Source organism: Canis aureus, chromosome 3 (genome assembly GCF_053574225.1).
Source record: "Canis aureus isolate CA01 chromosome 3, VMU_Caureus_v.1.0, whole genome shotgun sequence".
Lineage (NCBI taxonomy): Eukaryota > Metazoa > Chordata > Mammalia > Carnivora > Canidae > Canis > Canis aureus.
In genome coordinates this window covers 7,612,131-7,624,842 of record NC_135613.1, presented here as the reverse complement: position 1 = coordinate 7,624,842, position 12,712 = coordinate 7,612,131, and the positions used below count along the sequence as shown (strand labels likewise).

The 12,712-nt window shown below is 38.1% G+C and overlaps 1 protein-coding gene across 7 annotated transcripts in view; it reads right to left on the bottom strand.

Moving 5' to 3' along the window:
* Window positions 1–12,712, bottom strand: part of NFATC3 (nuclear factor of activated T cells 3) — a 139,801-nt gene that overhangs the window by 60,335 nt on the left and 66,754 nt on the right. For all 7 annotated transcript variants that reach the window (XM_077887466.1, XM_077887444.1, XM_077887425.1 and 4 more), the window contains exon 4: window positions 7,396–7,595. In XM_077887466.1, the coding sequence (XP_077743592.1) occupies window positions 7,396–7,595 (200 nt within the window). The remainder of the gene's footprint in view (window positions 1–7,395; window positions 7,596–12,712) is intronic.

Here is a 12,712-nt window from a genome sequence, read left to right as displayed (position 1 = left end):
AGGGAAAATCAGACTCCCTGCTGAGCAGGGAGCCCAATATGGGGCTCAATCTCAGGACCCTGGGATCATGACCTGAGCAGAAGACAGACACTTAATTGACCGAGCCACCCAGGCACCACTAAAAAGACCGTTTTTGTTTTTTTTAAAAAGACCGTTTAATTTTATATAAGTAACCAGGGCAGAAAAGATTCATTTGTAGGACTACAAATCAGTCACTTAATAGGATATTTAGACTTTTCTGGAGACGTTAGCTAGTCAAAACAATCCATCAGACTAAGATTCTTTCATTTCTAAAGTATGCACATATAAGATTAAAGTTTTGAGGGGATCCCTGGGTGGCTCAGCAGTTTGGTGGCTTCCTTGGGCTCAGGGCATGATCCTGGAGTCCGGGATCGAGTCCCACATCAGGTTCCCTGCACAGAGCCTGCTTCTCCTCCCTCTGCCTGTGTCTCTGCCTCTGTGTGTGTGTGTCTCTCTCTCATGAATAAATAAAATCTTAAAAAAAAACTAAACTTTTGACATTTAAGATCTAATATTTCATTATCTTCCAAATTTATGACTTGTGTATGGCTGGCTGCTTGACACACACAGGGTAAGAAACGACATATCTACAATATATGTTTGTAGTCACATTTTGAAAGAATGAAAAAGGATAACTAATAAACAACATTTTTTTTAAGATTTTATTTATTCATAAGAGACGCAAAGAGAGAGAGGCAGAGACACAGGCACAGGGAGAAGCAGACTCTACACAGAGGCCCAATGTGGGACTTGATCCCTGGACTCCAGGATCATGCCCTGAGCCAAAGGCAGACCCTCAACCGCTGAGCCACGCAAGCATCCCAATAATCAACATTCTAGTTAAAGTTTACTCTCTCTTACGGTATTCCTTTTCATTCTTTTGCTTTATCTACCAACAGTCCCAACTCTAGTGTTCACTGCCTGGAGGCTGCACCAGTTGCTATGAGGACAGTATGTGTTATAGAACTAGGTAATCAAGGTAAAAACCAGTAAAGCACAAGAAAGAATTCCAAAAGGATGAATATTTTCATTTTCAGAAAGACAAAGGAGAAGAAATTTCCAAAAAAAAGGAAACACTTTTGAAAGTAAATATTTGCCATTTATGGATAATGAATTATATTTAATATTAAACATCTGCATTTTATTTCTTCTTAAAGGTTTTATTTATTTATTCATGAGAGACACAGAGAGAAGCAGAGAAATAGGCAGAGGGAGAAGCAGGCTCCCTGTGAGTAGCCTGATGTGGAACTCGATCCCAGGCCCTGGGATCACTAGCTGAGCCAAAGGCAGAGGTTCAACTACTGAGCCACCCAGGCACCCAAACCTTGTACTTTAGATCAAAGCAGTACTGATCAAATTATATCAGGTAGTGATTATTCATGTTAATATGCCAACGTGAGTCTTTAAGGGGAAATACCAGAGATCATCCATTGTATTGAGTTTTGAGGGAAGTTTTATTTATTTGTTCATTCATTCATTGTAAACTCTATCCTCATCACGGGGCTCAAACTCAGAACCCTGGAATCAAGAGATCAAGAGTCACATGCTCTACTGACTGAGCCACTCATGACCCCTGGGAAGGTAGTTTATCAGAGACCTAAGTATCTAGAAGAAGGTTCGGAAGTTTGGAATAAGAATATGAAAAATGACAATCTTAAAACTTTGGGTAAGAAATATACAGAGAAATAAAAACTATTAATTCTGTTTAAAAGTATGACTATATTTTATTTATATCAGGGTTTTTATTTATATCTTTTTTTCTTTTGAGAGAGAGCAGCACAAGCAGGGAGAGGGTGTAGAGGGAGACTGATGAGAGAAGACTCTGCTTAGGGTGTAGCCTGACATGGGGTTTGATCTCCCCACCCTGAGATCACCTGAGCAGAAATCAAAAGTTGGAGGCTTAACTATCTGAGCTACCGAGGCACCTCCCAAGTATAACTATATTTTAGATCAGAGTACAAAGCTGCCATATCCATATGCATCTAGTTTTAAAAACAAGGAGTTACAAATAGGATAAGGCAATGAATACTGGCATCCTATATTTAAAGTACCTTGTAGGGTGGCTTACAGCAATGGGTTAGTATAATGGTCTTAAATAAAGGGTCTTATACATCCAAGATAGTATTGACATGACCATGACTGTGAGACAATAGGCAAAACAAAGAGGACTATCTACCAACCTTCTCCCATCTTACTGCTTTTAGAGTCATTGAATACATACCTATAACTCACTTATGCATAAATTACTTTGAACAATGGTCTTATCTATCATTCATAAATTTTTTATCTACCATTATGTGACACTACACTACATTCAGTAACTGTAGCTTATCCTTATAATTAGTTGTTACATAAAAAAGGCTCATTCATCATTAGCTACTCTATTATCTAAGATACATGGAAGAGTTTCCTTAGGTTTGGGTAGCTTCCAAGTTGGTTCTTCTGTTTTATTTTGTTTTTAAGATTTATTTATTTGACAGAGAGAAAGAGAGAAAGAGAATCTCAAGCAGACACCCCACTGAGCATGGAGCCTGACGCAGGCCTCAATCTCAACCAAGAACATGAACTGAGCGAAAATCAAGAGTTAGATGCTTAACCAACTGAGTCACCAAGGCACCCCTCCTAGCTACTTATTTGATATGTGAAGCTTTCCCAATTTCTTGAAAATTTTAGAAACTTCTATACTCTTTTAATTTTTTTTTAAATTTTATTTGAGAAAGAGATCATGAGCAGGGGGGAAGGGCAGAAGGAGAAGCAGACACCCTGCTAAGCAGGGAGGCTGATATGGGACTCCATCCCAGGGCCTTGGGATCATGACCCAAGCCCAAGGCAAATGCTCAGCCGACTCAATCACCCAGGTACCCACACTTTCTTCTTTAATTTATTGATTTATACATTATTTTTAGAAAGGATGAGGGATTTTACAATATAAATACAAATAAGGTCAAGGAAAAATAGAAAAAAACTTAAATAGAAGGAACAGCAAATGTATTCCAAATCTAGGGTTATACAAATTACTAGAATTACTATAACTGAACTTGACTGTGAACTTCTGGAAGCCAAGGCAAAAAAATAAATGTGATAAAGTTTTTATAGGTCTCTCCTTGTTGGGTAAAGCAAAATCTATCATGTTATCAGGAAATACCGGCTTTTCCCCTTTATTTATTTATTTTTAAGATTTTATTTATTTATTCATGAGAGACACACAGAGAGAGAGAGGCAGACACAGGCAGAGGGAGAAGCAGGCTCCATGAAGGGAGCCTGACAAGGGACTCAATTCCGGGACTCCAGGATCACACCCTGGGCCAAAGGCAGGTGCTAAACCACTGAGCCACCTGGGCTGCCCCACCTTTTCCCCTTTAACTTGAAAAGTTTCTGTGGGTATGTATATGTGACTAACCTAAGAGACAGTACTTTAATACTGTTTTTTCAGATTATGAAGTTATTCATATATTTCTTTTTTTTTTCTTTTTGTTTTTGGTGTAAAGTTATTCATATATTTCTTAATCCTTCAAAGTTAAAAGGCATAAGAAGCTTCTGGTAACTTTCTATTTAACTAGATTCAAGTCTAGTGCCTGTAATATCCAGAAGAATGAATGTGGTAACATGGCCTGTAAACTATCTTGTAGGGATCAGTTTTATGAGTTCTTAAAAAAAGATGGTTCAAAACTGTTTTATTTTTATTTTTAGATTCAAGATACTTTTTATTAGACACCTGTTGTTTCTTTCTTATTTTTTTATTGGAGTTCAATTTCCCAACATATAGCATACCCAGGTGCTCATCCTGTCAAGTGCCCCCCTCAGTGCCTGTCACCCAGTCCCCCCGTCCCCCCACCCACCTCGCTTTCCACTACCCCTTGTTTGTTTCCCAGAGTTAGGAGTCTCTCATGTTCTGTCATCCTCACTGATATTTTCACTCCTTTCCCCTTTATTCCCTTTCACTATTTTTTATATTCCCCAAATGAATGAGACTATATAATGTTTGTACTTCTCCGATTGACTTATTTCACTCAGCATAATACCTGACAGTTCCATCCACATCGAAGCAAATGGTGGGTGTTTGTCATTTCTAATGGCTGAGGAATATTCCATTGTATACATAGACCACAGCTTCTTTATCCATTCATCTGTTGATGGACACCGAGGCTCCTTCCACAGTTTGGCTATTGGGAACGTTGCTGCTATAAACATTGGGGTGCAGATGTCCTGGCATTTCACTGCATCTGTATCTTTGGGGTAAATCCCCAGCAGTGCAATTGCTGGGTCGTAGGGCAGCTCTATTTTTAACTCTTTGAGGAACCTCCACACAGTTTTCCAGAGTGGCTGCACCAGTTCACATTCCCACCAACAGTGCAAGAGGGTTCCCCTCTCTCCACATCCTCTCCAACATTTGTTGTTTACTGTCCTGTTAATTTTCCCCATTCTCACTGGTGTGAGCTGGTATCTCATTGTGGTTTTGATTTGTATTTCCCTGATGGCTAGTGATGAGGAGCATTTTCCCATGTGCTTGTTGGCCATGTCTATGTCTTCCTCTGTGAGATTTCTGTTCATGTCTTTTGCCCATTTCATGATTGGATTGTTTCTTTCTTTGCTGTTGAGTTTAATAAATTCTTTATAGATCTTGAGTACTAGGCCCTTTATCTGATACGTCATTTGCAAATATCTTCTCCCATTCTGTAGGTTGTCTTTTAGTTTTGTTGACTGTTTCTTTTGCTGGGCAGAAGCTTTTTATCCTGATTAAGTCCCATAATTCATTTTTGCTTTTGTTTCCCTTGCCTTCATAGATGTATCTTGCAAGAAGTTACTGTGGCTGAGTTCAAAAAGGGTGTTGCCTGTGTTCTCCTCTAGGAGTTTGATGGATTCTTGTCTCACATTTAGATCTTTCATCCATTTTGAGTTTATCTTTGTGTATGGTGTAAGAGAATGGTCTAGTTTCATTCTTTTGCATGTGGCTGTTCAATTTTCCCAGCACCATTTATTGAAGAGACTGTCTTTTTTTCCAGTGGATAGTCTTTCCTGCTTTGTCGAATTTATCAGTTGACCATAGAGTTGAGGGGCCATTTCTAGATTCTCTATTCAAAACTGTTTTAAATTCACCCTGGCAGCTACTGCAACTGTTTAGTCATACGCTTTTGATGCCAAATGAAAAAGTAAGATTCCAGAATAAAAGGGAAGAAGTCTACATGCATGCATTCTCATTCAGTTCTCATTGACCACCTCACCTTATTTGAAAATGTGTCAAATAGGATGTCTGGAGGCAGAGAACTGAGTTGGGTTCTTGCGTACTGTCTATGTGAACAAAGTAGATAAAAATAAGGTTTTATCTCAATTTATATTAACTTGTCTTTTCTGGTAAGAAGTAGGTAATAAGAAAAAAGAAGTAGGTAAACACATAAATTCTTTCTTTTCCTCGTCCCCTTTTTAAAAAGATTTTATTAATTTTAGAGAAAGCATGTGTACATGGGGAGGCGCAGAGGAAAAAGGACAAGCAAATTCTGCACTGTGTGTGGAGTCCAATGTGGGGCTCGATCCCATGACCAAAGCTGAAATCAAGAACTGGACACTAAACTGAATGAGCCACCCAGGCACCCCAAGATAAGTTATTTCTTAAGGCAATTCTTATTTTATAATGATAGAATTATATCACAAATTGCTATGCCTTCAAGGGTATATTCGGTTCACTCAAAAAGTTATTTAAATATGAATTTAAAGGAAGAGAGCTAGAGACCAAAATCTTATTTTATATAACTGTTATTACAATAATAGCCTGGGACAGATGTTACTGCCATTTTAAGAAAGGTCCATAACGTAGTTTGAAACAATCGTGACAAACCTGACTGTAAGTTTCAAATACCTAGTTGTGACAAATTAAAATTAAATTTCCTTTTCCGGGCAGCCCTGGTGGTTCAGCGGTTTAGCGCCGCCTTCAGCATGGGTTGTGATCCTGGAGACCCGAGATCGAGTCCCATGTCAGGCCTGCATGGAGCCTGCTTCTCCCTCTGCCTGTGTCTCTGCCTCTCTCTCTCTCTGTGATGAATAAATAAATAAAATCTTAAAAAAAATAATAAAAATAAAAAAATAAATTTCTTTTTCCTCTTTTTTTCTTGGTAATAGGTCCCTATGTTGTTAGAGGTAGTAATATACTCAGGTAAAAACAAAACAAAACAAAAATCCCAGATGTTTCTTGTATATATACAAGGATGAATAATGAGATGTGTTGCGTAGCTTTCTGTAACAAGCTCTTTAAAATGGCTAACTCGGGGATCCCTGGGTGGCTCAGCGGTTTGGCGCCTGCCTTTGGCCCAGGGCGCGATCCTGGAGTCCCGGGATCGAGTCCCACATCGGGCTCCTGGCATGGAGCCTGCTTCTCTCTCTGCCTGTGTCTCTGCCTCTCTCTCTCTCTCTCTCTCTCTCTCTCTCGCCTGCTTCTCCCTCTCTCTCTCTCTCTGTGTGTCTATCATAAATCAATCAATCAATCAAGCTTTAAAAAAAAAAATAAAGTGGCTAACTCGGGAGTATCTGGCTGGCTCAGATGGTAGAGCATGCAACACTTGACCTCAGGGTTGTGATTTTAAGCCCCACACAGGGCACAAACTTACTTAAAAAATAAAGAGGCTAACTCAGATGGAAGTTTTCATTTACCCTTCCTCTTATCCCTTCTTCCTTATTCCTTTTGGGACTACAGTTGTGATGGCTAGAGTTCCTGTATCTTGGGGCTAGAAGTTGCGTGTTAAAATAGCAGGGAAGAAAAGACAGAGAGGGGGCCCCCCAATGACTTATGAAGCCGTTGTGTTAGCCCTAAAATGCCTATCTCTGTACCTTTTTTTATGGAATAACAAACGAAGCATCTAATGTTTAAGCAACTGCATTTTCTAACATAAAATCTAACATATAATATCCTGCATATAATCCTAACTTGAACAAAACTCTAAAGGATTCTCATTCCGAAGCTAGCCACCTCATTTTGTTTGGAAACGAGTCAAACAGTATACCTGAAGATAGAGTCAAAGTGTCCTTTAAGGAAATTTAACATTATAATAATTGTACTGCAATTATTACTTTATTGTCTATTCTACTAGACTGCAAGCAACTACAAGAAGTCCATATATATTTTTCTCTATCATTTAACATAATGCTTGGCTGGTATTACATGGTTCATAAACTTTTGGTAAATTGAATTTCTTTTCTGGAAATTTCCTCCTAACCTTATTAGCAAATATACTATGATTACTTACATAGTATTAGTTAATTTAGAACAATGAATATTTCATTTCTGTACTAAAAAAGAAATTAAAAAAATATATTTTTTCTGAAAGTTGCTTTATAGAAAAAAAAAAAAAAGAACTATCCATTTGAAGGTATTTTTCAAGATACCTGGCTGACATATTGTTTTCAGGAAGAAGGGGAATTTCCAGAACTTTTGTGCTGGCAATTATTATCTCTTGACTTGCAGTAGCAACAGTCTTCCCAGTGATTCGATGGACCTGGTAAAATGCGTGAGGTCGTAAATATCGATCATCTGCTGTTCCAATAAACATCTGTAGATTTATCGGCTTTTCACTATAGCCCAGGAGCTAAGGAGGAAGAAAAAATGGAAAAATACAACTTATTATTCATGTACTTACAATAAGCTTACAATGGTAAGTCTATTATATCTATAACATATATTATTGATACACAAAATGTTATTTCAAAAAGATAATAAGAAAAAGTAATAAGTGAACAATCTTCCAAATTTTAGTTTATGAATTATAGAATGTTGGGATATGTTACAAAGAGATGAGGATTTGGTTGTTTTTTGTATAAATAGCTAGAACAATAACAATTTTGCAAAGCCTTCTTTGTAGAATGCTGTGAAAAACCAAAATGAATGCTGATTCTGTACTCCATGCAACATTAACTATCCAGACCAGACTTAAAAGACTGGTTACAGAAAGCTCCTCTAATAAGCTCTTAAAATCAGAGACAGTTTGTTTTAGCAGAAAAGAAAAATCTCAAAACCCTATTATGTATGTTACCAACTTAAAATTTCAACTGACTTAACAGGCTGAGCTATTTGACTTTCTCTGGTATTCTTCATTATTGCTGAAGAAAGTGTTGGAGGTAAAAACAGTAACCACAAAAAAGAAGGAAAATAAAAGAAACAGAGCCTGGCACTTAGGGAGACTCCACCTACCCAATCTGATGGCAGAGTAGCACCTGTCTGACCTATTATCATGCAGATAACAATTACAAACTGGAAGAAACATAAAGAGTGACTTGAAAGCATGGAGGGTAACCAAAGAAAGCACTTACTGGAAGCAAACTGACACATTTATGAAGCGAGTAAGGAAAAATGTGTTGTTTCTCATTAAGGCTTTTTACCTGAGAAGGCCACAGACCATGCTTAAACTCCTATAGAAAATCTACGGTCTGAAGGGTCTGAAGAATTAAGGAGAAAATATAGGACAACCACAGCCTCTGGAGAGTAAGAGGGAAATCTAAGAAAGGAGACGGCCAGAGAAGGGAAGCTCCAAAATATACATGTAAGCTTTGCCGGATCCTTTGGTTGACCTGGGAACCATCCACGAATAGGTTAAATCCCAAGAAGTGTAAGGTTAACATAACTGAAATGAGATTATAAACTGCCACCAACCAGAAAGAGAAAGGTTCTGCAGGTTGACTCTAACCAAGTTAAGTGACTGCTTAGTAAGCAAAAAGAAATTCAGCATTCTAAAAAAAAAATAAAAAATAAAAAATAAAAAATTCAGCATTCTTTGGGGGTACATTTGGGTGTACATGTGTATCTGTTTTGCTTTTGAGTTGGGAGTTCTTTATATAATCTGAACTATTAATCTCTTACAAATAAATGATTTGCAAATATTCTCTCTCATTCTATAGGTTTTTTCACTTTCTTGGTATTGTGCACAAAAGCTTTTAATTTTTATGGAATCCAATTTATCTATTTTGTCTTTTGTTGCCTGTACTTTTGGTATCATACTTGAGAAACCCATTTCCAAATCCAAAGTCAAGAAGACTTTCCTTGATGCTTTCTTCTAAGAGTTTTATACTCTTAGGTCTTAAATTTAGGACCTTAATCTATTTTTAGTTTATTTTTTATTTTTTTAAAAAGATTTTATTTCTTTATTGATGAGAGACAGAGAGAGAGGCAGAGACACAGGCAGAGACACAGGCAGAGGGAGAAGCAGGCTCCATGCAGGGAGGCCAATGCGGGACTCTATCCCGGGACTCCAGGATCACGACCTGAGCCGAAGGCAGGTGCTAAACCGCCGAGCCACTCAGGGATCCCCTATTTTTAGTTTATTTTTGTTTATGATGTAAGGTAAGAGTCCAACTACATTATTTTGCATGTAGATATCCAATTCCCCATTACTATTTGTTGAAAAGGACTGTCCTTTTCCCCTACTGAATAGTCTTGGCCCCCTACAGAAAATGAATTGACCATATACATAAGAGTTCATTTGGGGGCTTTCAATTCTATTTCATTGGTTTGTTTTTATGCCAGTACTACAGCGTTTTAAATACTGTAGCTTTGTAGTAAGTTACAGGTCAGGATGAGTAAGTCTTCCAAATTTCTTCTTCTTTTTCAGGACTGTTTTGCCCATTTGAGGCCTACTGCAATTACATACAAATCTGAAAATACAGGCAGCCCTGGTGGCCCAACGGTTTAGGGGTGTGATCCTGGAGACCCGGGATCGAGTCCCATGTCAGGCTCCCTGCATGGAGCCTGCTTCTCTCTCTGCCTGTGTCTCTGCCTCTCTCTCTCTCTATGGCTGTCATGAAAAAATAAAATCTTAAAAAAAAATCTGAAAATACACTGTCCCATTCAGCAAAAAAGGCTGCTGGAATTTTGGTAGGTATAGCACTGACTCTACAGATTGCTTTGGAATACTACTGATGGCTTAACAATGTTAAGTTTTCCAATCTATAAAAATGGGTATCTTTTTATTCTCCATATACTTATATTTTATTTTTTATCTTATGTTTCCATCTATATTTTTCTTTCAGCAATATTTTATCGTTTTCAGCATACAAATCTTGACACTTCCTTCGCTCAATTTATTCCTAATTCCTTTAGATACTACTGGAACTGCCTTTTAAAATTTCCTCTAAATAAATAAATAAATACATACATACATAAATAAATAAATAGAATTTCCTCTTTAGGTTGCTCAACAGTGGTATACAGAAACACAAATATTGATTGTATGTGTTGATCTTCCACCCTGAAATACTCTGTTTATTAGCTCTAGTAGCTTTCTTGTGGATGATTTGAGATTTTCTATGTACAAGAACATCTATGAATACAGTTTTTCCTCTTCCTTTCCAATTCAAATGCCTTTTATTTTACTTCTTTTTATTGTCTAATAGTTCTGACTAGAACTTCTAGTACAAATTTGAACAGCAGTGGTGAAACTGAGCATCCTTGTTCCTAATCTTGAGAAGAAAGCTTTTAGTCTTTTACCATTACTTAAGTATGATGTTAGCTGTAGGCTTTCCCTAAATGACCTTTCGTGGTAAGGAATTTTCCCCCTTTCCTAGATTGTGTATGTGTGTGTGTTTAAATGAAAGGCTGTTAAATTTTGTCAAATGCCTTTTCTGTGTCAACTGAGACGATCACATGGTTTTTTATCCCTTCTATTAATGCAGTGTATTATCTCAACTGATTTTCCTATGTTCGGGCACCTTTTGCATTATGGGGATAAATTCCTCTAGGCAATGCTGTATAATTGTTTTAACGTGCAGTTGGATATGCTTTGTTAGTTTTTTTGTTTTTTTTGTTTTTTTTTTTATTCATGAGAGACACAGAGAGAGAGAGAGAGAGAGGCAGAGACACAGGCAGAGGGAGAAGTAGGCTCCATGCAGAGAGCCTGACGTGGGACTCGATCCTGGGTCTCCAGGATCACTCCCTGGGCTGAAGGCAGATGCTTAAACATTGAGCCACCCAGGCGTCCCTATGTCTGGGTTTTGTTACACCTTTAGTCTGATACCTCTGCTTTGAGATAGTGGCATCCTTGTACTTGGTTGTTTCACAAGCTTCAGAAAGATCTCTCTCGGTAATCTCCACTCCTACTTTTAGCCACCAAGTGGGAGAAAGATTTGTTCCACAGCTGTTGAAATCCATTAAACCAGCAAGGGAGCGACAAAATATTGGAGGTTGCATAAAGTCTATTTTTTAAGTATACATAGTGGAGGTATCTAGCTCTTCGAGGCAGTAGTGGAGTTTCTGGTACTCTCAAGCACTGTCAGAACAAGTTGTGGACATGAGTCACAGTGTCAGTGATGTTTTCCCTATGGCAGTATTGGGCTGGATGGCTGGACAATGCTCCAAACCACGAAACTTCCAAGCCTCAGATTTTATAATACTCTTTAAAAAAAATTCTCTGTTTCTGTACTATGGCTTATAAATTAGCTTAACACATGATATCAAATATAAAGTGTCTAGTACAGTGCTATCATGTAGGCAGCGATAAACAAATATTAGCTATTAGTCTGCATCCATGATTCTAGGTATGTAATGTAGTCAGAGTTCAAATGTGGTAGAAGGAGTTTTAGTCCACTATGAGGTCTTTCAGGTGAACACTTTACACTCCTGCTTGTCCATTCCCAGATTTATAGTGGAATTTGTAACCAAGCAACATCATCATTGATTATCCTCTCCCCAGGAAACAACATGAAGATTTCTGCCTATTATTGGGTAATATAATTTACTTAGGATGGTTATCAGTACTGTAACATTTACAGAAAAGCAGTTAAAGCCTAGACCACTGCAATGGCCTTATAACTTCTCACTCTTGCTCCCTTACAGCCTATTCACTGTCTGGGAGCCAGAACAAACTTTAACTAGATAATTTCACCTCCTGCTCAGAACTCTAATGGCTTCCTTGCAACATTCAACTAAATCCAAATGCCCTGTGATGATTTATAAGGCCTAAGCGATTTGAACTCTAGCTAACTTGTCTTACCATATCTTACTCCTTTCCCTTCCCCAATCTGCTCTGATTATTCTGCCCTTGTTGCCTGAACCACCTAAGCTCATTCCTAACCTCAAGGCTTTCACATTTAATACTTTATCACTCTGGAATATTCTTCTCTCTGATTTTCATATTACCTCACTCCTTCAGTTCCATACTCAAATGTCAGCTCCTCAGAAAAGATCACCTTACCTAAAATACGTTATCACTATCCCCTTATCCTGTTTCACTATTTTTTATAGTATGGATCACCATGAAAAGTGTGTCACAGGGTCACCTAAGTGGCTCAGTTGGTTAAGTGTGCTATTATTGATTTCTGCTCAGGACATGATCTCAGGGTTTTGAGATCAAGCCCCATGTCAGGCTCTGTGCTCAGCAGGGAGTCTGTTTGAGATTCTTTCCCTCCCGCTCCCTTTGCTCCTCACCCAACTCATGCATGTACGCACAATCTCTCTCTAGAAATAAATAATTTTTAAAAAATGTGTTATAGGGGCACTTGGTGGTTCAGTGATTGAGTTTCTGCCTTTGACTCAGGTCATGATCCCAGGGTCCTGGGATCGAGGACAACATCGGGCTTCCTGCAAGGAGCCTGCGAGGAGCCTGCTTCTCCCTCTATGTCTCTGCCTCTCTGTGTGTGTCTCTCATGAATAAATAAAATCTTTTTTTAAAAATGTGTTATACATTTTTTTTAAAGATTGATTGATTGATTTATAAGA